General features: G+C 33.1%; 3 protein-coding genes across 12 annotated transcripts; 1 reads left to right on the forward strand and 2 right to left on the reverse strand.

Annotated features, from left to right (window-relative positions):
* Nucleotides 1-2,362: 2,362 nt before the first annotated feature.
* Nucleotides 2,363-15,034, reverse strand: LOC119690153 (titin-like). Of its 10 annotated transcripts, none has more exons than XM_038105148.1 (33): nt 14,958-15,034; nt 10,791-10,824; nt 10,628-10,734; nt 10,466-10,564; nt 10,117-10,407; nt 9,928-10,062; nt 9,736-9,873; nt 9,544-9,681; nt 9,416-9,481; nt 9,129-9,332; nt 8,937-9,074; nt 8,556-8,849; nt 8,364-8,501; nt 7,977-8,276; nt 7,785-7,922; nt 7,395-7,697; nt 7,203-7,265; nt 6,822-7,082; nt 6,630-6,767; nt 6,156-6,542; nt 5,574-6,068; nt 5,197-5,466; nt 5,005-5,142; nt 4,615-4,917; nt 4,426-4,560; nt 4,246-4,350; nt 4,063-4,167; nt 3,879-4,007; nt 3,700-3,774; nt 3,508-3,645; nt 3,006-3,453; nt 2,814-2,942; nt 2,363-2,750 (listed from the first exon to the last, which is right to left on the reverse strand). In XM_038105148.1, exons 2-33 carry the CDS (start codon nt 10,796-10,798, stop codon nt 2,618-2,620), a joined length of 5,949 nt encoding a protein of 1,982 aa, XP_037961076.1. In that variant the 5' UTR covers nt 10,799-10,824; nt 14,958-15,034; the 3' UTR covers nt 2,363-2,617. The 10 variants fall into 10 exon arrangements, with proteins under 10 accessions (XP_037961076.1, XP_037961074.1, XP_037961075.1 ...); XM_038105146.1 differs by having other exon boundaries at nt 6,822-7,115; XM_038105147.1 differs by having other exon boundaries at nt 5,574-5,636; nt 5,766-6,068; nt 6,822-7,115; nt 7,203-7,697.
* Nucleotides 15,035-21,223: 6,189 nt separating this feature from the next.
* On the reverse strand, nt 21,224-21,691 carry LOC119688480 (FAD-linked sulfhydryl oxidase ALR-like). The gene has a single exon (XM_038103156.1). The coding sequence runs from the start codon at nt 21,689-21,691 to the stop codon at nt 21,224-21,226; it is 468 nt and encodes a 155-aa protein (XP_037959084.1).
* A 2,797-nt stretch (nt 21,692-24,488) lies between these two features.
* LOC119688481 (FAD-linked sulfhydryl oxidase ALR-like) lies at nt 24,489-24,956 on the forward strand. The gene has a single exon (XM_038103157.1). It carries the CDS (start codon nt 24,489-24,491, stop codon nt 24,954-24,956), a length of 468 nt encoding a protein of 155 aa, XP_037959085.1.
* The last annotated feature ends 669 nt before the right edge of the window (nt 24,957-25,625 follow it).

The following is a 25,625-nucleotide window of genomic DNA, read 5'->3' on the forward strand; positions in this document are numbered from 1 at the left end:
CTGAACCTAACTTCGTTGACGCAGAAGTTATCAGAAGTTATTAGCATAACCCTGTGCTTAGGCGCAATGACACAGAATATGGTGAAATAGAGGGTCGCTGACTAACAATGTCGGATCATCGGGCCATACACTTTGAAATACTCTGTCCTTCGAAACGCATTATTGTCATAGGATAGAAAGACTTCCTGAGAACTCAGATCAGGTAACATACATGACATCGTTGAAGGAATTATTACAAAACAAGTCGCTGAGTAAACTCAAAACTACATAGAATGTTGGGTCAGAAGTTAAGGCAAGTACTGTTACTATTAATAATGTGATTGAAAACGCTTGCGCCCAAACCAGTATTGCTAAAAAGTCTTCGACACCCTAGTGGAGTCAGAACCATGATGGCAAGGAAAGTTTTTAAAAAATACATTAGAAAGGACTCCGAATCTTCGGACTTGTACAATGCTAAAAAGCGCAAATTAAAGAAGGCACTACGCAACCGAAAACGGTAGTTGGGGCGGGATTTCTATTTGAGCATGAAGGGGAGTCATTAAGTACTAGTAAAGTAAAGTTGAACGGCACTACTGAAGTCCTCTTTAAGCAGATTGCAACATGCCTATAAGGTGGAGAGGTCCGGAGGTCGTGACGGCAGCTGAGAGAGAGCTAACTTCAGGAGGCATATCGATGGTTATCATGATGGACATCGAAGGAGCTTTTAATAGAGTCAGCTTTGATAAGTTAAAATCAGCTCTAGCTGACCAATAAGTCTGTTTACTCATAATTGGATGAATTGATTTCATGCTGAGGGAAAGAGTTATAAACCTACAAAATGGAGGACATAGGCTGAAAGGCAGAGTACTCAGAGGTTGGCCACAGGGAGTGGTGCTCTCACCATTCCTGTGGAACGTAACCATAGACTCTACTCCAATACCTTCACTTCAAAGCCATATGCACACTAGGGTTGGCGGACAATGTAACACTGATGGTGAACGTGAAGTTCTCAAATATCATTAGGAACGTAATGTGAAGTGCGCTCAATTGCATCGAACAATAATATAGGAAACAAGGCTCGACTATAAATGGGCAGAAATTAGACACTATCCTCTTCACGAGGAAAAGAAGTTTGTCAACTTTGTGATAATAACATCCACATATCAAAGTCGGTAATGAATGAACATGTGGATGAAAAGATAGGAAAAGCGTAGACAGCTCTATATACTATAAGTTATCCGCCAAATCAACGCACTGCATCTGTGCGGTGATGGTCAGACCTTTTATAACATATGCGTCCGTTGTCTGGTCCAGCGACTAACCCGTGTTGGAATAGTGGGTGCTATGCTCACTACACCGACACCGACATTACAGGTGATGTCCAGAGCGCGGTCAAGGAAACGCAAATGCTATTGAAAACTATGAGGAGGGTTTATGGCACAGAAGTGTCCTATAGAACACTGATAATAGATGGCCTTCTACATGTCCAATTTGAAAGGAATGACATCTGCGTCTTTATTGATGGCTCTTTCATGGATGACAGAGCTAGTGCTGGAGTTAATTTGAAAGAGCTAAAGCTAACGTGCATTCTACATCTAGGAAAAAATGTTTCCGCTTATTAGGCGGAACCTATGACGGTTTCACATGTTCTAGATCAACTGTTGGATTGTTAGGTGCATGCAAAAGACGTACATAGTCAACAGCTTAGAACAAAAATGTGTCACGAAGCTCATGGAATGTGTTCATGGCAATAAGGTAACAGTCATGTGGGTTAGAGGAAATATTGAGCAAAACGAAAAGGCAGATAAACTTGCAAAGCAAGGATCAATCCATAACTTCTGTGGTCTAGAGACAAGAATACAATTAGTCTACAACATGACTGCAGCCTATGTCGCTAAGTGAATAACTTCACTTCATTTTAACAGATGGAGAAAGATGAGCACTTGTAGACAGACTAAACTCATGATGCTGAAACCGTTGGCCAGGGGATCGATTAAAGTGTTTAGCTATCTGCGGAGTACCCTAAGCTGGCTGATCTCATTGATTAGTGTGTGTACATGGAAACTTCAAGTATCACCTCAAAAAGACAACTCTTGTTGAGGAAGACATGGTATCTTGGAACACCATTGGGTTGATGATGACTTGACAGCCAACTTCAAGCTAAATGAGCTGGTTGGAATAACAAGAGATGTAATTATGCGAACGGGAGCCACTTTAGCTTTATCTAAGTCATTTTGTGGTCTATTTCTGCTCATTCTTCATTTCAGTGGGGTCATTTGTTGGACCATGATCTGTCCCACCGTCCCTACATATATATATATGCTAAACTGAAAATTTTTACAATTTATAACACATAAGTGAATTTATTTTAATATTTCCTGTTATTATTAAGAATTTTGTAATTTTCATAAAGTATTGTCTGTTATAATGACAACGTTTTTATAAACATAGTTTTACCCGATCATTATAATAGCACGGGTTTTTTCACAATTTAGTTTAAAATATATGGAAACAATAGAACAGCCCTACTTCAAAATTAACCAAAATGGGTTTCTTTGTGTTATTAGATTGTCATATAGAGCTCAATTACATTCGAATCAGCTTAAAATATAGTATATTTAGTTGCCTGCATGCATTATTATTTCTTTCTTAGGTACATGGAACGCATTTTTTTTACGGCTATTTCTGGATCTCCGAGTACTTTAGTAATATGGTGACTTTCATTTGAATGTTTTGTGCGTATAGGCGATGAAAATAAATGTGACATATCTCTGTAAAAATATTATAGCTATTATCATGCTATATAATTAAATTTTAAAAGTAAAATGATTTACCGAAGATTTAGGATAAGAGAAACATTGTCGGTAATTATTTTACTGTTTTTGCAATTTGATGTTGATGGTTCATCTGTTGGACAGTCAGGTCTTTTTATTTTTGGAATTTTAAAATCACCAATGCTGCGACTAAACAAATAAAAATTAAATAATTTTTTTTGTATGTTAATCCAATAATCAGAATAAAACAACCTTAATTTTATAGGATTCCAGTTGCGAATGGGTTTCTTTGGTATCAACTGCATTCGTTGCAATTTTTTGATATTAGCTTTCCTACTGCATGGACGTGGTTTTTTTTCATTTATTTGCAACTTCATCTTCGTGCGCTCCAAAATGGTTTTTATAGCTGTAGCATCTGGTACCTTCTTCAAATTAATTAATTGTCCACAAAATTTAGGGTCTCGATTAATGGGTACTTGTCCGCACACTGGATTATCTTGATTTTTCAGCGGCAGTACCATACTGGAATGTGTGCCAATCTGTGGCGACAGATAATTACATGATTCTGCACAATGAATAGGTGAAAGTTGCGATGCTAATTGAGACTTTGGCTTTGATGAACTGTATGCTACTGATGAAGGAGGTATTGATGATGAACAGGAGGATCCTATATCACGACATGCATTAAATGGGATTTGTACTGTGAATTGTGATGGTAGATGAGTTGAGGCTCTGTGGAGTCCATTATACTTACCAGAGGAGAGTTGTTGTGTTCTAGACTTTGCAGTTTGATGAGAACGTGACTGTAATGTTTTGTATTGTGCGGATGGGAGAATTGCTTGTGATGTGCAGGAGGCTTCGGAATTACAGCATGTAGTAAGTGAAATATGTTCTGTGAATTGTGATAATGACTAAGTTGTAGATCTGTGGACTCCTGTATACTTACCTGAAGAAAAAATATGTACAGCACGATTAGAGCCTGGGTTGGATGTGGCACATGTTACGGATGGAGGCGGTGGTGCTGATAAGCAAGAGGATTATAAATAATGACACGTAGTAAGCAAAATTAATTTTGTGAATAGTGATGGAGCATCAATTGGACTCGGATGAGCCCTATATACTTACCTACAGAAAGTTTTTTCGGTTTAGCTTTTGCAGTACGTTGAAAAACACGCTTTGATGTTTGGTGTAATACAGGTAAACAAGGTGATTGGCATGGTTCTGAATTGCAACATGTAGTAAGTGATATTTTTTCTGTAAATTGTGGTAGTGAATGAGTTAGAGTTCTGTGGAACCGTATGTAACTTACCTGAGGAAAGATGTTTTGATCTAACTTCTTCGGAACGATGAGAAGTTTGCATTGCTAATGCATTTGATGCAGATATTGGAGGTACTGGTAATGAGCTGGAAAGTCCTGAATTAAAACATGTAGTAAGTAAAATTTGTTACGCAAATAACTACTTAGAATTCTGTGGAATCTCGAATAACTTACCTGAGCGAAGAGGTTTTGATTTAGCTTCCATAGTACGATGAGAAGTTAACTGTGCTTTTTCGTCTGATAATGATGAAGAAAGTGGCGGTATTGAGCGAGCGGGTCCTGAACAATTACATGTAAACAGTATGATTTGTGGTATTGAGTTAGTTAGAATTTTGTGCAGTCCAGTAAACTTACCAGGACAAAGTTGTGGCCTAGCCTTTGCAGTACGATGAGAAATTGGTTCAGATGTTGCGCATGGTGCAGATGGAGGAGGTGGTACGGGCAAACGAGAGAGATGTATATAACGGCATGCGATAAGCGAAGTCAGTTCTTTGAAATGTGAAAGTACATTAGAATGAGCTGTGTCAAGCCCTGTATATTTACCTGTCGAAATATGTTGTGGTTTATCCTCTTCACTGTTATGAGAAATTAGTTTTCCTATTTCGTATGGTACAGATGGTAGTGATGGTAGTGGCGGCGCCAAGGATGAACATTCTAAGACACGACCTGATGTCATTGGAATTTTTGCTGCGTATTGTGATTTCGAATTAGTTGGAATTTTATTGAGCACTGCATGCTTATCTGTGATACGTTGTTGTGGTTTAACTTGCACAGAACGACCAGAAATTAACCTTACGGCTTCGTATGGTATAGCTGGTGGTAATGGTGCCGATGTATGGGAGCGTCCTAAATAAGAACATGAAGTGAGTGGAAATAGTTTTGCGTATTGTGATAGTAAATCAGTTGGTTGTCTACGGAGTTATCGATACTTACCTAGAGAAGGTTTGTCAGATATATGTTCTTTAGATGAATGAGAAACGGGCTTCGATTTTTCGTTTGGTTTAGATTGAGGTGGTGGTGGGGGCAAACAAGAGAGATGTATATAACGGCATGCGTTAAGCGAAGATGGTTCTTTGAATTGTGATTGTAAATAAGTATGAGCTGTTTGAAACCCTGTATATTTACCTGATGAAAGTTGTTGTGGTTTATCCTCTTCACTAATATGAGAAATTAATTTTCCTATTTTGGATGGTACAGATGGTAGTGATGGTGGTGGCGGCGCTAAGGAAGAACTTTCTAAGACACGACCTGAAGTCGTTGGAATTTTTTCTGCGTATTTTGATGTCGAATTAGTTGGAACTTTATTGAGCACTGTATGCTTATCTGTGACAAATTGTTGTGGTTTAGCTTCCACAGAACGATCGGGAATTAACTTTATTGCTTTGTGAGGTATAGCTGGTGGTAATGGTACCAATGAGTGAGAGAACATAAAGTGAGTGGAAATAGTTTTGCGTATTGTGATAGTAAATCATTTGAATCTTTATGGAGTTATCGATACTTACCTAGAGAAGGTTTCTCAGATATATGTTCTTTAGATGAATGAGAAATTGGCTTTGATTTTTCATCTGGTTCAGATTGAAATGGTGGTTGGGGCCAATAGGAGAAATATATATAACGGCATGCGGTAAGCGAAGTTGGTTTTTTGAATTGTGATAGTAAATTAGTAGGTGCTGTGTATGATCTTGTATATTTACCTGATGAAAGATGTTGTGGTGTATCCTCTTCACTAGTGTGAGAAACTAATTTGCTTCTTTTGTGTGGTACAGATGGTAGTGGTGGTGGTGGCGGTGCTAAGGAAGAATTTTTTAAGACACGACATGAAGTCATTGGAATTTTTTCTGAGTATTTTGATGTCGGATTAGTTGGAACGTTATTGCGCACTGTATGCTTATCTGTGACAAATTGTTGTGGTTTAGCTTTTGCAGTAGGATCAGAAATTGACTTTACAGTTTCGTATGGTATAGCTGGTGGTAATGGTGCCGATGTATGGGAGTGTCCTAAATAAGAACATGAAGTGAGGGGAATTAGTTTTGCGTATTGTGATATTAAATCATTTGGATCTTTATGGAGTTATCGATACTTACCTAAAGGAGGTTCCTCAGGTATATGTTCTTCAGATGAATGAGAAAGGGGCTTCGATTTTTCGTCTGGTTCAGATTGAAGTGGTGGTGGGGGCAAACGATGTTGTGGTGTATCCTCTTCACTGCTACGAGCAATTAGTTTTCTTCTTTTGTGTGGTACACATGGTAGTGATGGTGGTGGCGCTAAGGAAAAACTTTCTAATACACGACTTGCAGTCATTGGAATTTTTTCTGCGTATTGCGATTTCGAATTAGTTGGAACTTTATTGAGCACTGCATGCTTGTCTGGAATAAGTTGTTGTGGTTTAGCTTCCACAGAACGATTAGGAATTATCTTTATTGTTTTCTGAGCTATAGCTGGTGGTAATGGTACCGATGAGTGGGAGTGTACTAAATAAGAACATGAAGTGAGTGGAATTAGTTTTGCGAATTTTGATAGTAAATCAGTTGGTTGTCTACGGAGTCGTCAATACTTACCTAAAGAAGGTTCCTCAGATTTATGTTCTTCAGATGAATGAGAAATTGGCTTCGATTTTTCCCCTGATTCAGATTGAGGTGGTGGTGGGGGCAAACGAGAGAGATATATATAACGGCATGCGTTAAGCGAAGATGGTTCTTTGAATAGTGATTGTAAATAAGTATGAGCTGTTTGAAACCCTGTATATTTACCTGATGAAAGGTGTTGTGGCTTATCCTCTTCACTGGTGTGAGAAATTAATTTGCATCTTTTGTATGGTACAGATGTTAGTGGCGGCGCTAAGGAAGAACTTTCTAAGACACGACTTGAAGTCATTAAAATTTTTTCTGCGTATTTTGATGTCGAATTAGTTGGAACTTTATTGAGCACTGTATGCTTATCTGTGACAAATTGTTGTGGTTTAGCTTCCACAGAACGATCGGGAATTAACTTTATTGCTTTGTGAGGTATAGCTGGTGGTAATAGTACCAATGAGTGAGAGTGTACTAAATAAGTACATAAAGTGAGTGGAAATAGTTTTGCGTATTGTGATAGTAAATCAGTTGGTTGTCTACGGAGTTATCGATACTTACCTAGAGAAGATTTCTCAGATATATGTTCTTTAGATGAATGAGAAATTGGCTTTGATTTTTCATCTGGTTCAGATTGAAATGGTGGTTGGGGCCAATAGGAGAAATATATATAACGGCATGCGGTAAGCGAAGTTGGTTTTTTGAATTGTGATAGTAAATTAGTAGGTGCTGTGTATGATCTTGTATATTTACCTGATGAAAGATGTTGTGGTGTATCCTCTTCACTGGTGTGAGAAATTAATTTGCTTCTTTTGTGTGGTACAGATGGTAGTGGTGGTGGTGGCGGTGCTAAGGAAGAATTTTTTAAGACACGACATGAAGTCATTGGAATTTTTTCTGAGTATGTTGATGTCGGATTAGTTGGAACTTTATTGCGCACTGTATGCTTATCTGTGAGAAGTTGTTGTGGTTTAGCTTTTACAGAACAATCAGGAATTGACTTCACAGTTTCGTATGGTATAGCTGGTGGTAATGGTGCCGATGTATGGGAGTGTCCTAAATAAGAACATGAAGTGAGGGGAATTAGTTTTGCGTATTGTGATATTAAATCATTTGGATCTTTATGGAGTTATCGATACTTACCTAAAGGAGGTTCCTCAGGTATATGTTCTTCAGATGAATGAGAAACGGGCTTCGATTTTTCGTCTGGTTCAGATTGAGGTGGTGGTGGGGGCAAACGAGAGATATGTGTATAACGGCGTGCATTAACCAAAGTTGGTTCTGTGAATTGTGATAGTAAATTAGTAGGTGCTGTGTGTGATTTTGTGTATTTACCTGATGAAAGATGTTGTGGTGTATCCTCTTCACTGCTACGAGCAATTAGTTTTCTTCTTTTGTGTGGTACACATGGTAGTGATGGTGGTGGCGCTAAGGAAAAACTTTCTAATACACGACTTGCAGTCATTGGAATTTTTTCTGCGTATTGTGATTTCGAATTAGTTGGAACTTTATGGATCGTTGTATGCTTGTCTGGAATAAGTTGTTGTGGTTTAGCTTCCACAGAACGATTAGGAATTATCTTTATTGTTTCCTGAGCTATAGCTGGTGGTAATGGTACCGATGAGTGGGAGTGTACTAAATAAGAACATGAAGTGAGTGGAATTAGTTTTGCGAATTTTGATAGTAAATCATTTGGATCTTTATGGAGTTATCGATACTTACCTAAAGAAGGTTCCTCAGATTTATGTTCTTCAGATGAATGAGAAATTGGCTTCGATTTTTCGCCTGATTCAGATTGAGGTGGTGGTGGGGGCAAACGAGAGAGATGTATATAACGGCATGCGTTAAGCGAAGATGGTTCTTTGAATTGTGATTGTAAATAAGTATGAGCTGTTTGAAACCCTGTATATTTACCTGATGAAAGGTGTTGTGGCTTATCCTCTTCACTGGTGTGAGAAATTAATTTGCATCTTTTGTATGGTACAGATGTTAGTGGCGGCGCTAAGGAAGAACTTTCTAAGACACGACTTGAAGTCATTAGAATTTTTTCTGCGTATTTTGATGTCGAATTAGTTTGAACGTTAGTGCGCACTGTATGCTTATCTGTGAGAAGTTGTTGTGGTTTAGCTTTTACAGAACAATCAGGAATTGACTTCACAGTTTCGTATGGCAGAGCTGGTGGTAATGGGACCGATAAGTGGGAGTGTGCTACGTAAGAATATGAAGTGAGTGAAATTAGTTTTGCGAATTTTGATAATAAATCAGTTGGTTGTCTACGGAGTTATCGATACTAACCTGAAGAAGGTTTCTCAGATATATGTTCTTTAGATGAGTAAGAAATTGGTTTTGATGGTTCATCTGGTTTAGATTGAGGTAGTGGTGGGGGCAAACGATTGAGATGTATATAACGGCATGCGTTAACCGAAGTTGGTTCTTTGAATTGTGATTGTGAATAAGTATGAGCTGTGTGAAACCCTGTATATTTACCTGATGAAAGATGTTGTGGTTTGTCCTCTTTACTGCAATGCGAAGTTGGTTTTTCATTTTTGTGTGGTACAGATGGTAGTGGTGGTTTTGGCGGTAGTGGTGGTGCTAATGATGATGGTGGCTGTGCTGGTGGTAGTGGTGGTAGTACTGATAGTGGTGGTATTGTCGATAGTGGCGGTGTTTGTGGTTGTGATCTGGGCCGTTCTGCGAAACGATATGTAGGTAATATTCGTATTGCAAAATTTAGTAGTATGTAAGTTCGGCCAATGTAGGCCCTATGCACTTACCTGACGGAAGGTGTTGTTGTATAGCTTCTACAGTACGACGCGATGGTATAGTTGAAGATGGTGGTGCTGGTGATTTGTAAATTGTGCATAAATAGTGACTGCGAATCTTTGGGGTTTTTTATACTTACCTGAGGAAAGTTCTTGAGACTTGACCTCAAAGGGTTGATGAGTTTCTTGGTTTGATGTTTCGTATTGTACATATAAAGCACGCGGTCGGGCGCCAAGAGAGCGTCGTTTATTGCGGTATATAGTAAACGGATTTTGCTCTGAAAATTGTGATATAGAATGAATTGAAGCGCTCGGAAGCCCTGTACACTTACCCAAGGATAAATTTTGTGGTACATCCTCGGCAGCACTATGAGAAATTGGACTTGCTATGTTATATGCTACTAATGGAGGAGGTATTGCCGCCAAACGGGAGGGTCGCAAATAACGACATGTGGTATGTGGATTTTTTTCTGCGAAATGTGATTTTGACTAATAAGAACCATTGTAAAGCTCTGTATAATTACCTGATGAAAGATGTTGCGGTTTTGCGTTTACATTAATGGTGGGACTTTGCTGTTTTTCGTGTGGTGGAGAAATGGGAGGTGATGGTGTTGAACCGGAGGGTCCCAAGCTACGACTTGGGATACGATAAGTTTGTTCTGCAAATTGTAGTAGTGAATAAATTAGATTCTTGGGTACTCTTTCGTACTTACCTGATGAAATTTGTGGTGCATTTTTTATTCGCAAATATGCACGTTGGTCGTGAGGACTGAAGGTTGCGTTTGTTGTATATGTTAGACCAGATGACTTATGAAATATCTTTTCTTTAACCTCTGCAGATATATTTGGTGGACTTGTTGATCTTTGTGCAGTTAAAAAACAACACTTTCCTGAATTCTGAATTGTAGAATCCAAATTCTTCTCTGTGCCACGGTGATCTAAAAAGAGTTTTGTACGGACTAGCTTTGAATCATAACGTGCGATTATTTTCGAGTTAATAAAATCTATAAATAAAACGATTTTTACACCAAAATAATGTTTAAATTCATAATAGAAGGAAACCTGAAGTATCACGAATTCCTGGAACATTTTTACTTTCACGGATCAATCCTGAAGTAGGCACCCCATCATGAGTTTTTTTTTCATCAGAAACTTTTGCGTCTTTATTAAAATATATTGTTTTAAACTTACAATATATAACATGCAATATATATATATATATACCTTGCTTTACTTTATTTTCTGTGAACTTTTCTGCACGACCAATTAGATCAGTAATTTTGATACTCCTGGACAGCTTTGAGTTTGCTTCCGTGAATGATTTTCGTGTCCTGTTAATAAATTTATAACTTATTTATATTTAAGAAAATATTTTTAAAATGGTTACTTATCCATTCCTGTGTTATCTACAGCTTGATTGCCTTTAGTAAGAAAAAACAGACAACAAATTAAAAATCAATTTAAAAAAAATTTCTTTAATTATTTAACTAATAGCAATATTAAAAGTTTTATATATTTTGTGACAATAAAGTAATAATCTTTCTATTAAGTATTATTGGATGATATGGTAGAATTCAAATTTTTGTTTTAATTTTGAAATAAATATATTTTGCTTAATATTCACGGTCGCTACAATTTTAGCGAACTGAAGTTTTAAAGAGTTCCTATCGAATGGCATGCAGTTTTTTAGGTCTAGCTTAAATCCGTCTCAAGGAAATGGAAAGAGAAATAGAAATATATTGAGAAATATGCGGGATTGATATATTATTATATGCGTACACATTTCAGCAAGTCGGCGCAAAAAGCGCCTGCTTTTTTTGAGGTTTAGGGCTATCAAAATTAATAGTGAATTTGATCACTTTTGATTTCACTAGATAATAAAAATACCAAGATTTCGAGGGGTAACAGTTTTTATGCTATGATATAATATTTGTAAAAAAGAAACATCAGACTTTGTCTGTTTGTGAGCGTCAACAGGTTGCTGATGCTCACTAATCTTGCAATTCAAGTCTAAATGGATGACGTACAATAATACTTGCAACTGTAGTAATTTATATAATAATAAGACATTATCCCGAATGAACGGATTTCCCAACATAACTATCAAGCTTTGAGCAATAATAAGATATACTAGCAAATAACAAGAACATATCCAGAATTCACCGATTTTTATGAGCAGAGTCAAAGATACCTCTTTACTCCAGGAAGTTGAAAGGTTGGCTGAAGATTTACTTTGTGATAAGTGAAGATTTCTATCATCCAAATACGATGTTACAGAGGGAAGGAGTGTATTTAACTTCTTGTACAATATACAGAGGTCTTGGCCTGTAGTTAGAATTGTAAAGTTATCTGCATACGTTATGACTCTGACTACCTCAGGGGGGTTTGAGAATTTAGAGATGTATAAATTAAAGAAAATCGGTGAGGGAACGCTGCCCTGGTGGACATCTTGCTTCAATTTCATGGCGTTTGATATTTTATTTCTAAAGTCAATGAAAGTTGATCTGCTTACGAGATAGTTACAGAGTCATCTTTTTGTTGAGTTAGGTATAGGGGTTTCGGCCAAGTCATTTAACAAGGTGCTATGGGAGACCATGTCAAATGTCTTTGCGAGGCTAACTAGCACCGTCCCCAATCAGGTAGATACATAGATTGTTTATGTACAGCATTTATCTTCTTTACTTACGTGGCTGCTGATAGATAGCTTCACAACATATATTAACTTTTAAAAATTCCAATTTATTTTAGAAGGAAACAAACATGTTCTAACCACAATAGAATTAACTATGTATTTAAATAATTTCATTGAAAAGGATTGCTTAATATAAATCAGATTTTAGTGGATCATGAAAAGTGCAAAAGAAACTGCATTATTTTGTTGAGGACTCAGAATAACCATAATAAGAATTTATGCATAATATTTGCAATTTTCAGTTATACGAGAAACCGTATTACCCTTCCTTCTGTCATAAGTCATTTGATTTTGTACTCTCCTGCCAATTTCGTCAATAAAAATCACAATTCCGCTGCTTTCCAATAATTTTGTAATTCTTTTTTTTTTCGCTGTTTTATTTTATCTTTCTCTTAAGATTTTTTATTATTTATCCCCTTTTATTATAGTAAACAAGCGGAAAATATCTCAAGTGAATTATGAGCATTCGAAAAGAAACGGCACATTCTGGGTGTTTGTGATAGGTCGTAAGTAGCTGAGTAAGGGAGCTGAGATTGTATGAGGGAAGTGTAGTAATCGACAATGTACATAGATACGATGCCAGAACTTTTACTATAAATGCAGTAAACTTTCCCTGAATCACTTTAGCACGGATAATGATGAACGATGTTGCGCTTGGAACACGGCGATGGCATGAGAGTTTAAATTGGAAAAAAGTTAAATTTTATTGATGAAATTGATAAAGTAGCTGCAACTTAACAATAATAAAGCACAAAATAAACAAAACTCGAAACGAGTAAACAAGCCACAAAATGGATAAGGAGGTGGAAAGGATCACAATTGAAACCGATGAAAGAAGAAAACAAATAATCAACAAGCGTATTATATAGTTTTGTTATTATCTTTCCGTACATTTTTGGTACAAACTTTCGGGTTTTCACTTTTTAGTTTTTTTTTTTGATTTTATGAATTTATTTAAGTTTGCAACTAAAATCATTCATTCATTTTTGAAACATACTCCTATAATATATTTAAACAATTACAGTTATATTGTATAATTAGCGATTTTCATAATACTATTATTATTATTATTATTAAAAAAAGAAGGGATTGTGCACTGTGACCTTAAAGATCTATTGTGCCCCTTACTCGGGTTAGAGTGTTTCTCCAAGTCCAATTTCTTTAATGAAAGACAGTATAGAGCCTATCTTTACTAATCTTGAATCTTTATGATCCATGAAACACCCTCCAAAGTGTTTCTTCTGCTTGTGCATCAGTGCCGGGCACACTCCAAGTACATGGTATACAGTTTCACTCTCTTCTTTACAGTAGCTGCAGTCTGAGTTGGATCGAATTCCTAACTTCGATGGGTGATTATAAAATCTAAAGTGACCGGTCAATAATCCCGTAATAATTCTTAGGTTATTTTTTTGATATTGCTATGAAATCTTTGAAGCGTTTTAGGTTGTAAGTCCCTAATAGCATTTTAGATTGTGAGAGTCCTGGTATTCTTTCTCAATAGAGTTCTGTTTCTTTTTCCTCTGCACCATTCATAAGAGTAGAGTAGTGCTGCGTAGTGATGCGGAGTTTGCTATGAATACCTTATTCAGTTTTTTTCCTCTTGTGCCCTTTCAATTTAATCTATAACTGATTTGGGCCATTGCAGTAAAAGTTCTTTGTGGTGGCAATAATTATAATGCATAGTGCTAAGCTCGACATAGTGCTACTTCGCTCTCTGTGATGAGATTTCTTCCGAAGTTTACACAATATGTTTCTCTGACTTATTTCAAATACAAACCTCCTCCATTTCCGGTTCCTATCTCAGTTTTCTTTCGTTGTTGTCATTCTTAAATTGAAGGTTGCTGCGAAAATTATTATTTCATTTTAACGATTTCGTCTCACATATTCTACATGGAACTTTTATGTAAATCTGAACTTTTTGCTACAGATTTATATATATACACTTAAAAAAATATGATCTAACTACATACAGGTTAATTTGACTTGATAATTTTGTTAGAAAGATTTTAGTTCATGTGGTAAAGAAGATATGAAAACCAACATGGTAGTATGGTTGAACCGATCTGATGCGTCGAGTAAGTATATTTTGATCTGAGAATTAGTTAAAATCTAGTTAAATTAACTAAATTATTTTTTTGAGTGTGGTTTATATTTATTGTAATTAGAGCTTAGTTAGTTTTTAATTAGAAAAAATGCGTTTTTTGTATATATGTCGATTTTCTTGGAAAAAGTAAACTTTTGACAAATTTTTATCACAATCTTATCTCAACTTTTGACAAATTTTTATCATATAAATTGAAAATTACCAATTAAATTCTATAAGTCTATACAACAATCAAAAGATTTTTCATTATCCTACTAATGTTGTATTTGTTTTAATTTCACTTTTATTTTTTAACAAAAAAATTGATATCTAAAATTTATATTATAGAACAACGCTACTCTTCGTAGCAACGTTACTAACTTGGAACTTAAAAAAAATGAAACAACCTTATTTACAGATCCACTAACGATTTACTTCCAAATTTGCAAAATGATTGAATGCGATATATTGCAAAAAAAAATTGTATGATTTTGTCAGACTTTGACTATGGATTAGTTAGGCAAAATCGTTTGAAATCTTCTGTAATTTCTGTGAGGAGATGTGGCACTGCGACCATCGGGTCTATTGTGCTCCTCTGCGATGCGACACAGTAAATTGTAATATAGTAAGACCGGAGTAACAGAAAGAGAACAGTTGAGAAAAAATATACCATTTTACAAGTGTCGTTATAAGATTTTAAAACTTTGTGAATATAATTGAATACTTGCTTTAATAAAGATTATGGAAAATCACAAAGGATATAACATCTTAAAACTTACCTGAACTTTACTTTTCGTTATGTATTTATATTGGTTATTTGTCGATATGATGTCTGTTGAATACAATATTCATGAAATATATCATTTTTTGAAATGTTAAAAGAATTTTCAGTTTGATTTTAGACGAAGTGAAAATCCCTTTTGCGTAATAAATTCAATTAATTACGAAATGTTTAAAGATAAAAATACAGATTTATATATAAGCATTTAGACTTATAGAATGATTTTCAAGACTACTTACAATGTAAAAAATTTCTTGCGGTATTCTTACTCCGTACTTAGAACAAGACTGCCAAATTCTTTGTGAAAAAAAAGTTTATTTGATATTAATTTTTGAACAAACTTTTATCGCAGCTTACTATTTACTTGCAATACATGTGTTTGACAGCATGAAAAGTAAATCGTACTTTTACACCTAAAAAAAGTATTGCCAATTAAAAAAAAATTGCTGCCAATAAATTTATAGATACGAAACAGTTTGCCTATAAATGGCAAAGCAATTAAATACCATAAATTTAATAAATTGACATGCTTTTTTCGTCATTTGTCAGTAATGCCAACCATTGAACTTCATTTAAGAATATCGATTACAGGAATGACAACATAACTACGTAGCGCACTATGCAGCCAATCCATATTCAGCAAGTGTTGTCGCTGTCATTATCCTTATTGACAAGTGATATCGTAGCAATTCGTGTTTAACATCTACCAGATAAACGAAGATAACCAGCTGAATAACAAATGAACGTGTGTTAACCTTTAGGTGCACATTTATCTTTTTTCACAAAATTTTACCTAACAATCTGAATTCAGAATTGAAAATTTGTGGACATACACGTGATAGGAAAAATAAACTTGAAAGAAGAAAAATGAAGTAAAATGGTTTAGTGCATTGCCAGATTTTTAAATATATATGGTTTTTATTTTTTAATTGCTAATAAAAATTAATTTTTAATAACTAAACAAGTTTATCCTTCTTTATTTAATAGTATAGCACATTCACACTGTCTCATTTAGGTGGATTTGCTCATTATAGCTATTAATGTGGATGATTTATCATACAAAAATCTTTCATATAAATGAGCTCATTGTCAATAAATTACCTCATTTAAAGCGAGATATGTCGAATGCAACCCTTAGAAATAAATCTTGTGTCATACGTTTTATATGTAAAATGTAAACAAACAACAGCTGAGCTGTAAACAAAGGCACTGAGGAAGTAAAAACTTGATAAAATTTTTGTTGAGTATTTAAGTGACTTCTAAAATGTATATAAATAATTTAATATATCAATTGTATATTAAATTTTTTTCAGTGTTATATTATTAAATGAAGTTTATCAATGTTTACAAAAATTTCCATCAGCTGCACAAATGAGCTTATTTCAATATGAACGCTCAGTCATTAATATAAATGGTGAAGAGCCTGATTGTGACTATTTCAATGTACTATAAGTAATTTTTGGATTTTTGTGCATATTTGTATTAGAAATATAAAAATAATACTATATTCAGACAACCAAATTTCTTTAATTTCATTAAAATAAAATTAAGTTCATTTGGAAAGTGTTCATATTGCACCAAATTAAGAAAATCATATATTTTTTGTTTAAAAATCGATTGTTAAAAATTACATGCTCAAAACACCATTTATATATCTGCGAAATTAAAAAACTTTATAAATATAACTATAAAGAATCACTATTTAGTAGTTTTATTAGTTATAGTGAATTTCAGGTATGTGGTTTATTATTTTTCATTCTACCTATATATATTTATATTAATAATAGTACAGTTTTTTCTTTACATTAAAATTTAAAAATGTGCTTTACTTTCAAAATATTTTCCCAGTCAGTTCTTTCTAAAAATAAATGTCACTTTTTTGTTATATTAACTAATCTTTTGCTATAAATTTATCTTTCCCATAGTTGCATTTGAAATTAAGGCCATTTTTCTTAATTTCGTTCTAACCTTAAAACTGAATTTTGTATGGAAAAAACAACTTGATTTCGCTGAAAAGAAGATGAAATTAAGATGTTTGCAAAATTAAGGAATGTCTGAACATAGTAAAAGCATTATCTTAATTTTCGTTCTAACCCTAATTTCGTTCTAACCTTAAAACTGAATTTTGTGCGGAAAAAATTACTTAATTTCGCTAAAAAGAAGATGAAATTAAGATGTTTTGGAAATTAAGGTATGTCTGAACATAGTATAAGCATTAACTATAATTCATCAGTCTTTTTTGACTAGTACCAATTTTAATATTAGTAAAATTCTGCCACATAATTGTAAATCACGTATCCCTGTAATCTTTATTATGGTTTTGTTATATTGAATCTTTCTTTCAAAACTATTTTATAATCCTTAGCTTAAGGATTTTAAATTAATTTTTTATGTTAGTAGTAAGATTTAAATGAAAATAGAAATACTTTAATGAATCACTTTAGGGAATTGGACAGAACATTATTGGAAAAATCTATTTCTCTTACATCATGTTTTCACTGGAGCTAAAACTTATTTTAATGAAATTAAGATTTGGTCGTTTCCATTGGTATAAGCTGATTTATGTTGTTTATTTACATTTTACATATAAAACATATCACAAATGTTTAAAATTTTGAGAATATTCCTTGTTAGAAATTAGTTTCTAAAGGTTGCATTTAAGATTGCAATAAGTAACTGATGTCAATGTAAACGACAAAATTTTAAAGTTACTTAAATAACTTACTTAGTAACCAGTATAAACATAAAATAGAATCTAGTTAAATAGAAGTTTCGAAAATTTGATAAGCTTAGTATTTTATGATAATAATAGATAGACTTGGATAATAACATCCAAGTCACAACTACATTTTGCTATTTTCATTATTTATGATAGACATACTCTTTTTTACCAGAACATACGTAATAGATCTTAGAATATTTCATTGTAAAGCAACTGTATTTATAAGTTATGGAGACGATTTATCAAATTTCAATGATATGATGTACGCAGCAATTCTCTATCTTGAATAAGATGCACTCATGTCAAACTTTGTCGAGGGTCTATAGAATATCTATGTAACTACTATGATTTTTTGTTGCTATTCTGTAAAATCTTAAAATATTTAGGTTACAAGCCTATATTTACCAGAATATGGATCTAATTTTTTAAAATATGTTAGGAAAGAATCGTTGCCCATCTCAGTCAAAGCTATCTTAAAGGCAAGATAGACTTAACAAATAGATAAAAACAAATCCGTTGAAACATTGGCAAAGTTAAAGCTAATTTTTTTTTTATATTTTTAGTGTAATAATATAGAAAACGAAATTTATAATATTTTCTTATATGCAAACATTTTTTTGATTTTATATATCTATCCGTTAATACTTGAAATTGGGTTCGTTTGCTACGAAACCCCATTGTCACAAGTGTTACTTCTGCGGCTCTTGAAGTTCATTATTTGCGATTCTCGTTTTAGTTTTACTCTTTCTGTTAGGAAACATCATTATTGACACCAGTACCTGTGTCATCTTTGGAAAATTGACATTGCAATCTAGTATAATGAAGAGTGAAATAGTAAACCCACATTTGAACATTTTCCATTTTTCTTATCGCAATATGAATGCAAATGGAATTTCAAAACCAAGCAATGCCATATTAAAGAAAAAATTCTCTTAAATGCATTTGGATTTGCAGGAAAGAACAAGTGAAATTGATAGATAGATTTATTACAATTCTTTCTACTACACATTTTTTTTTTTTAAGACCTAAGATAAGATTTATTTGCATATCTATGTTTCTGTTAAGAGAGAAAAATATGTATGCATCGATTAAATAATTTAATTTACTTCCTGACATATCAATCAAAGCGATTTAATCTCTAGTAAATAGTGTTTTTAAATTTAAGAAAAACTCTATTTTATTTTATTAGAAAAATATTGTTAAATAAAATAAAAAATAAAAACTCTTGTTAATTTAATATTTGGGGAATAAATCCTACGTTTTTCATTACAGCTTTATGTAAAAATGATTAGCATTTATGGAAGTTGAACAGTAATTAATATGCTACAAATGTACATTGTGACCGAAAGGTTTTCGGAAGTTCTCATTTAAAATTCGCGCGCTGTATATTTTTCGATATTTTAAGTTTATGTAGTTTGGCAGCACTGTCCTTAATTACTATGCCAAAAATGAGCGCGATCTGTCAGACAGTTCGTTTACGGCAGCTGTTGAAACCAGTTCCCCTCAGTAGTGCGTTGCGAAAAAACAATGGAAAAAAATATTGAACAAAGAGTTTGCATCAAATTTTGTGTTTCGAACGAAATTTCGTGTGCAGAATCGTTGCGAATGCTACAAAAGGCTTATGGGTAATCAGTTTTATCGAAAACTCAAGTTTATGAGTGGTACAAAGCCTTTCAGGACGGTCGTACGACCGTCGAAGACATGCCGCGTTCTGGACGACCTTCGGCCTCTACCACCGACGAAAACATTGAAAAGGCAAAGGAAATCGTGTTCCAAAATCCTCATGTGAGTGTTAGAGAGATAGCACGAGAGCTAGGCATCGGTCGTGAGAGCTATCCGCCGTAAACGGCCTCAATTGTGGAAGGATAATTCATGGATTTTTCATGACGATAATGCTCCCTCGCACCGAGCCAACATTATCAACGATTTTAAGGCCAAACATTCAATAAATACCATCAAACAGCCACCGTATTCACCTGATCTTGCACCGTGTGACTTTTTCCTGTTTCCCAAACTCAAATTACCACTCAGAGGAACGCGTTTTGAATCCATAGAAGACGAAAAACAGAATTCGCAGAGGGAACTCAAAGCCATACCGGAAAGCGCCTATAAAAAATGTTTTGATGATTGGAAGAAACGTTGGCATTTGTGTATCGCTTCTAATGGAGCATATTTTGAAGGAGATAAAATAAATATTGATGAAGATTAAGAATTTTGCGTTTGTACATTGTGACCGGAAACTTTTCGGTCACAATGTATAACATACATATCATAACATACATACTATTATACCTGTTATCTCAAAATATGTTTTATTCATCAATATTTATTGCATCTACTTCAAAGTAGATTCCTTTCGAAACAATAGACTTCCGCCAATGAATAACTTAATCCTCAGAGCTCGTTTTTAGAATTGTTTTCTTAATTCCACCTCAGTACCCGTCGCGAATTCTCTTTTTTGTCATCTATTGAATTTGAGTTGTGAAGGAATAAAAAAAGCAGCTCAAGCCATATTAGGGGGCATGGTACCTCGATTTGCTTATAGAGAAGGCAATCTATGTCATAAAGTACTATCAGCCTCTGCATACATTCAAGGTGGTTTCAACAACATTTTCAGTTAAATAATATAAACTCTGGTTAATTAAAGCGTACACTTCAAACTGCTTTCTATTAGAGAACATACTTGAAGAAGGACGGTAATCGCAAAGGTACTTCGCAGAAGCGGGATTAGCTGTGCAATAGCACAGCTTATATGTACAAGATTAAATCATATTTATGTCCTTACTTCCTTGATTTCTTGAAATAAGAGACGAAACTATAGGAAATCTACTACAAACTGTTATGGCATCAAGCCTTCTGCATCAATTTAAACATTTTTATTTATTACCTTTCGTTTATTTTATTAGCACATAATATATTTTTTCGTTTATACTATGTATACATATATAACATATTTTAAAACTATTATTAATTATATGTATGTATATATATGTATATATGTATTGACCTTATCAGTAGCAGTAATTGTCTTATTTCTCAGACATTCAGACATTACAATGTCTTAATGAAATAACAACACCCAAAAGATGATTTTTCAATGGAATAAAGGAATGTAGGAAAAAATACGTAGAGTGTAACTGCATATAATCAAAAACAATCAAGTGTTTCAAAATCGTAAAGCCAGGAATTTCTTCCAATCTAAACCACACTTATATACGTGTGAAAAATGCTTAATGATCACCACAAATTCCTTAATTAGATTCAGTACATGTAAGTTCAAGGATGGAATTGAGTATATGGTTATACAACCTCAAAGTAAGGTCAAAGTAAGGTGGTTACTACATATACATTATTGTACACATATACACATACATATATATATACATTATATATTGCGAGGTGTACATACATGTTATATTGATATTATATACATATTATAGATTATATAAATGTTCTATAATAAATAAATTACAAAGTTCATGTTTATGTTTATGTACGTATTAATATAAAAAGATATTAATCAGAACAAAAGAATTATAAATTTACTCCTGATCGCAACTGCCATCCAACCAGCCATCCTTCCAACGCTCAGACACCTTACTGCAATCGTACTCTGGTTTACCCAACTTTTTATTCACCGCATTATGAAATATGCATAACCACATGTTCAATTCCAGCCTTGAACTTACTTGGACTGGATTAGAATCCAGGTATTTGAGGTAATCAGCACAACATGTTTTACACGGATATAAATGAGGAATCGATTCGTAAAAATTCGTGGCCATACGCATTTGAAACACAGTAGGTTGTTCTGGATAATATGCAGCGAATGAGTGCATAATACTCCACGCAGTCTTCCCCATGAATGCTTTGTTCATGGGACAATCCTCTCGTAGGATACGCGCTTTTTGAACTGGCTTTGGATCTTTATCCGGTGCAGTTTGAGTACATGTTCTCTTTATGCACGACCATAATATAGGTTTATTAGAAAGTTTTGCAAACGTAAACATTATGACTAAACTAAAAGTTTGAATTTAGGTATAAAAAACGTATAAGACGAGTGGTGAATTGTTCTTCCCAAATTAATTTATTTCAAACGAGTTCCATCACCAAAGGTCAGTGTTCTAAATATTTAGAGTTCTATTATCACTGAAAATTGACTCAATTAATAGTAGACATTTACTTTATGTCATAATACATATATTTTTTATTTTTATTTATTTCTGGCCTTCTTTGTTGTACATATATATGTATATTGAATAACCCATTATAAATAAAATTTTTAATACCTTCTAAATAATATGTCTTTGCAGAGTATGTGCCATATAAATATTAAAATTTTATAAACATGTATGTATAACTCAAAAATATCAAGCAGATTTTAACATATTGTGGAGAGTTTTGCTTTGTATAGAAATATGTATACAATAACAACCAGAAAATAATTTCAAACCTTTTTATTTTATTTTTTATATCATAATTTAATTTATTTCTTAACCGTATTGTTACTCTTTGATATGTTATAAATATGATTACTGTGATTTTGCAATATATACTTTTGGTCAAGTCTTACAAAACAGTTTAGCGATTGACATACTACTCTAGAATGTAAATTTTTTCTATTTTATAAGTTCTTTTAATAAGGATAAGGCTATATTTGTTTTAGACACGTCTTTTTGTCGGGCTGACTCTTCAACACTCTGGGCGTCTACAAATTCGGCTCTCAGTGTTTAAACCATAGGATTGAAATTTTGAACAGGTTTGATTTGTGAATTCAGGGGCATCAAGCCTGATTCGCACAACTATAAAAACAAACTTATAATAAAATTGATATATATAGCATAAGAATTTCTATGAAGAGAATTGATTTTTATAATTAATTTTTTGTAGGTTTTTATTTGTATATTCAACAAATGTTTTGGATTGCATTGCATAGTACTATTTTATTTAAATCAAATTAAAAATATTGTCGCAAGGAAACTCTTTTCTAAGTGGTCAGTTCGTCATATTTTACACCACTTATTTGAATACGTGGCACACTTTGATTCATGGGAGAAAGTAATATGGCGTCTAATTCATTTGCTTCGTCGTGTTTTTTATTTTCCCCTCAATAAATTCGATTATACCTACCACAGCGTACTGTGTTGCAAAAGTGTGTACCAAACGATTTCCCTTCTATTTATTCCTTTTTTCTATTTTCTATTTCTGATATATAATTGCGTATTATATTCTTAAAATATATCATTCTTAAGACAATTTTATAATTGACATATATTTTATCTTTTTATATCAGGTGTTGCATTAAATTAGTTAGGGTCTTTTTAATTAGGATCTTTAAAAACAACCTTTGTAGAGTTTGTGATAGCATTTATTCATTGATTGGAGTCATTAATGATATCTTATAATAAAACTTTGTTCGCTCCAGCCAAGATGTTTCGTAGAACTATAAATAATTATAAATAATTAAATTAAAGTTGTTGTGAATAAAAAAACTGTTTGAAAATTTCGTGAAAAATTACCACTTTCGCAAAAAAATAGGACGCAAGAGAAATAATAAATCAGTTGATGCAAACATTGCGCAAAAGTCTTGCATTTCTATAGCTGCAAACTATTTAGTGGTCGGATTTAATTTGCGTTGTTTTTGATTTTATGTTGGATTCGTAATGTGTATTCGGTTAAAGCTAATGGCATTTACTACATTCCGACGTTTACGTTTTCTACGTATTTATCAACTTATTATACCTTTTAGTAGACTAAGCAATTTAATATCACATTAAATATTAAATTACACTAATTTACAACCAAAAATTTCCTAAGACGCGACCTATATTTCCTATAGGGAAATTTACCGTAGAACTCAAAAATCAAATTTAATTTTTTTTCCTGTGTACTGTTTTCGATTTATTTGTGAAAAACCATTATTTTGACTTTTCTCATAACATCATATACCCCTATAACTTTTTTTCCTGAAGTTACCTTATACAGTATGGTATATAAAATTAAAGGTGAAACTTGTGCAAATATTTTAAGGTACATAATGGCTTCGTTATTACCTTAAATATTCAAATCAAATTGCTTATTAGTACCTCTTATTAGTTATTTGAACTAGATGCAATATTAAAACTTTTTTTTCATTATTTTAAGAATCGTTAATAAAAAACAAAAAAAATCCTTATCCTTATTAATAGAATTTATAAAATAGAAAAAATTTACATTCTAGTAGTAAGTCAATCACTAAACTGTTTTGTAGGACTTGACCAAAAGTATATATTGCAAAATCACAGTAATCATATTTATAACATATCAAAGAGTAACAATACGGTTAAGAAATAAATTAAATGATGGTATAAAAAATAAAATAAAAAGGTTTGAAATTATTTTCTGGATGTTATTGTATACATATTTCTATACAAAGCAAAACTCTCCACAATATGTTAAAATCTGCTTGATATATTTGAGTTATACATACATGTCTATAAAATTTTAATATTTATATGGTACATACTCTGCAAAGACATATTATTTAGAAGGTATTAAAAATTTTATTTATAATGGATTATTCAATATACATATATATGTACAACAAAGAAGGCCAGAAACAATCCAATAAAAAATATATGTATTATGACATAAAGTAAATGTCTACTATTAATTGAGTCAATTTTCAGTGATAATAGAACTCTAAATATTTAGAACACTGACCTTTGGTGATGGAACTCGTTTGAAATAAATTAATTTGGGAAGAACAATTCACCACTCGTCTTATACGTTTTTTATACCTAAATTCAAACTTTTAGTTTAGTCATAATGTTTACGTTTGCAAAACTGTCTAATAAACCTACATTATGGTCGTACATAAAGAGAACATGTACTCAAACTGCACCAGATAAAGATCCAATGCCAGTTCAAAAAGCGCGTATCCTACGAGAGGATTGTCCCATGAACAAAGCATTCATGGGGAAGACTGCGTGGAGTATTATGCACTCATTCGCTGCATATTATCCAGAACAACCTACTGTGTTTCAAATGCGTATGGCCACGAATTTTTACGAATCGATTCCTCATTTATATCCGTGTAAAACATGCTGTGCTGATTACCTCAAATACCTGGATTCTAATCCAATCCAAGTGAGTTCAAGGCTGGAATTGAACATGTGGTTATGCATATTTCATAATGCGGTGAATGAAAAGTTGGGTAAACCAGAGTACGATTGCAGTAAGGTGGCTGAGCGTTGGAAGGATGGCTGGTTGGATGGCAGTTGCGATCAGGAGTAAATTTATAATTCTTTTGTTGTTATTAATATCTTTTTATATTAATACGTACATAAACATGAACTTTGTAATTTATTTATTATATAACATTTATATAATATGTATATAATATCAATATATCATGTATGTACACCACGCTATAAATAATGTATATATATATATATGTATGTGTATATATGTACAATAATTTATATGTCGTAACCACCTCACTTTGACCTTACTTTGAGGTTGTATAACCATATACTCAATTCCATCCTTGAACTTATATGTACTGAATAGAATTAAGGAATTTGTGGTGATCATTAAGCATTTTTCACACGTATATAAGTGTGGTTTAGATTGGAAGAAATTCCGGGCTTTACGATTTTGAAACACTAGGTTGTTTTTGATTATATGCAGTTACACTCGTTCCTTTATTCCATTGAACAATCATCTTTTGGGTGTTGTTTTTTGATTAAGACATTGTAATGTCTGAATGTCTGAGAAATAAGACAATTACTGCTACTGATGAGGTCGATACATATATATATATACATATATATAATTAATAATAATTTTATTATATGTTGTATATGTTTACATAGTATAAATGATTGAATATATTATGTGCTAATAAAATCAAAGAAAAGTAATAAATAAAAATGTTTAAATTGATGTAGAAGGCTTGATGCC

The sequence above is a fragment of the Teleopsis dalmanni genome, chromosome X, assembly GCF_002237135.1.
Source record: "Teleopsis dalmanni isolate 2A chromosome X, ASM223713v2, whole genome shotgun sequence".
In the NCBI taxonomy this organism is placed as follows: domain Eukaryota; kingdom Metazoa; phylum Arthropoda; class Insecta; order Diptera; family Diopsidae; genus Teleopsis; species Teleopsis dalmanni.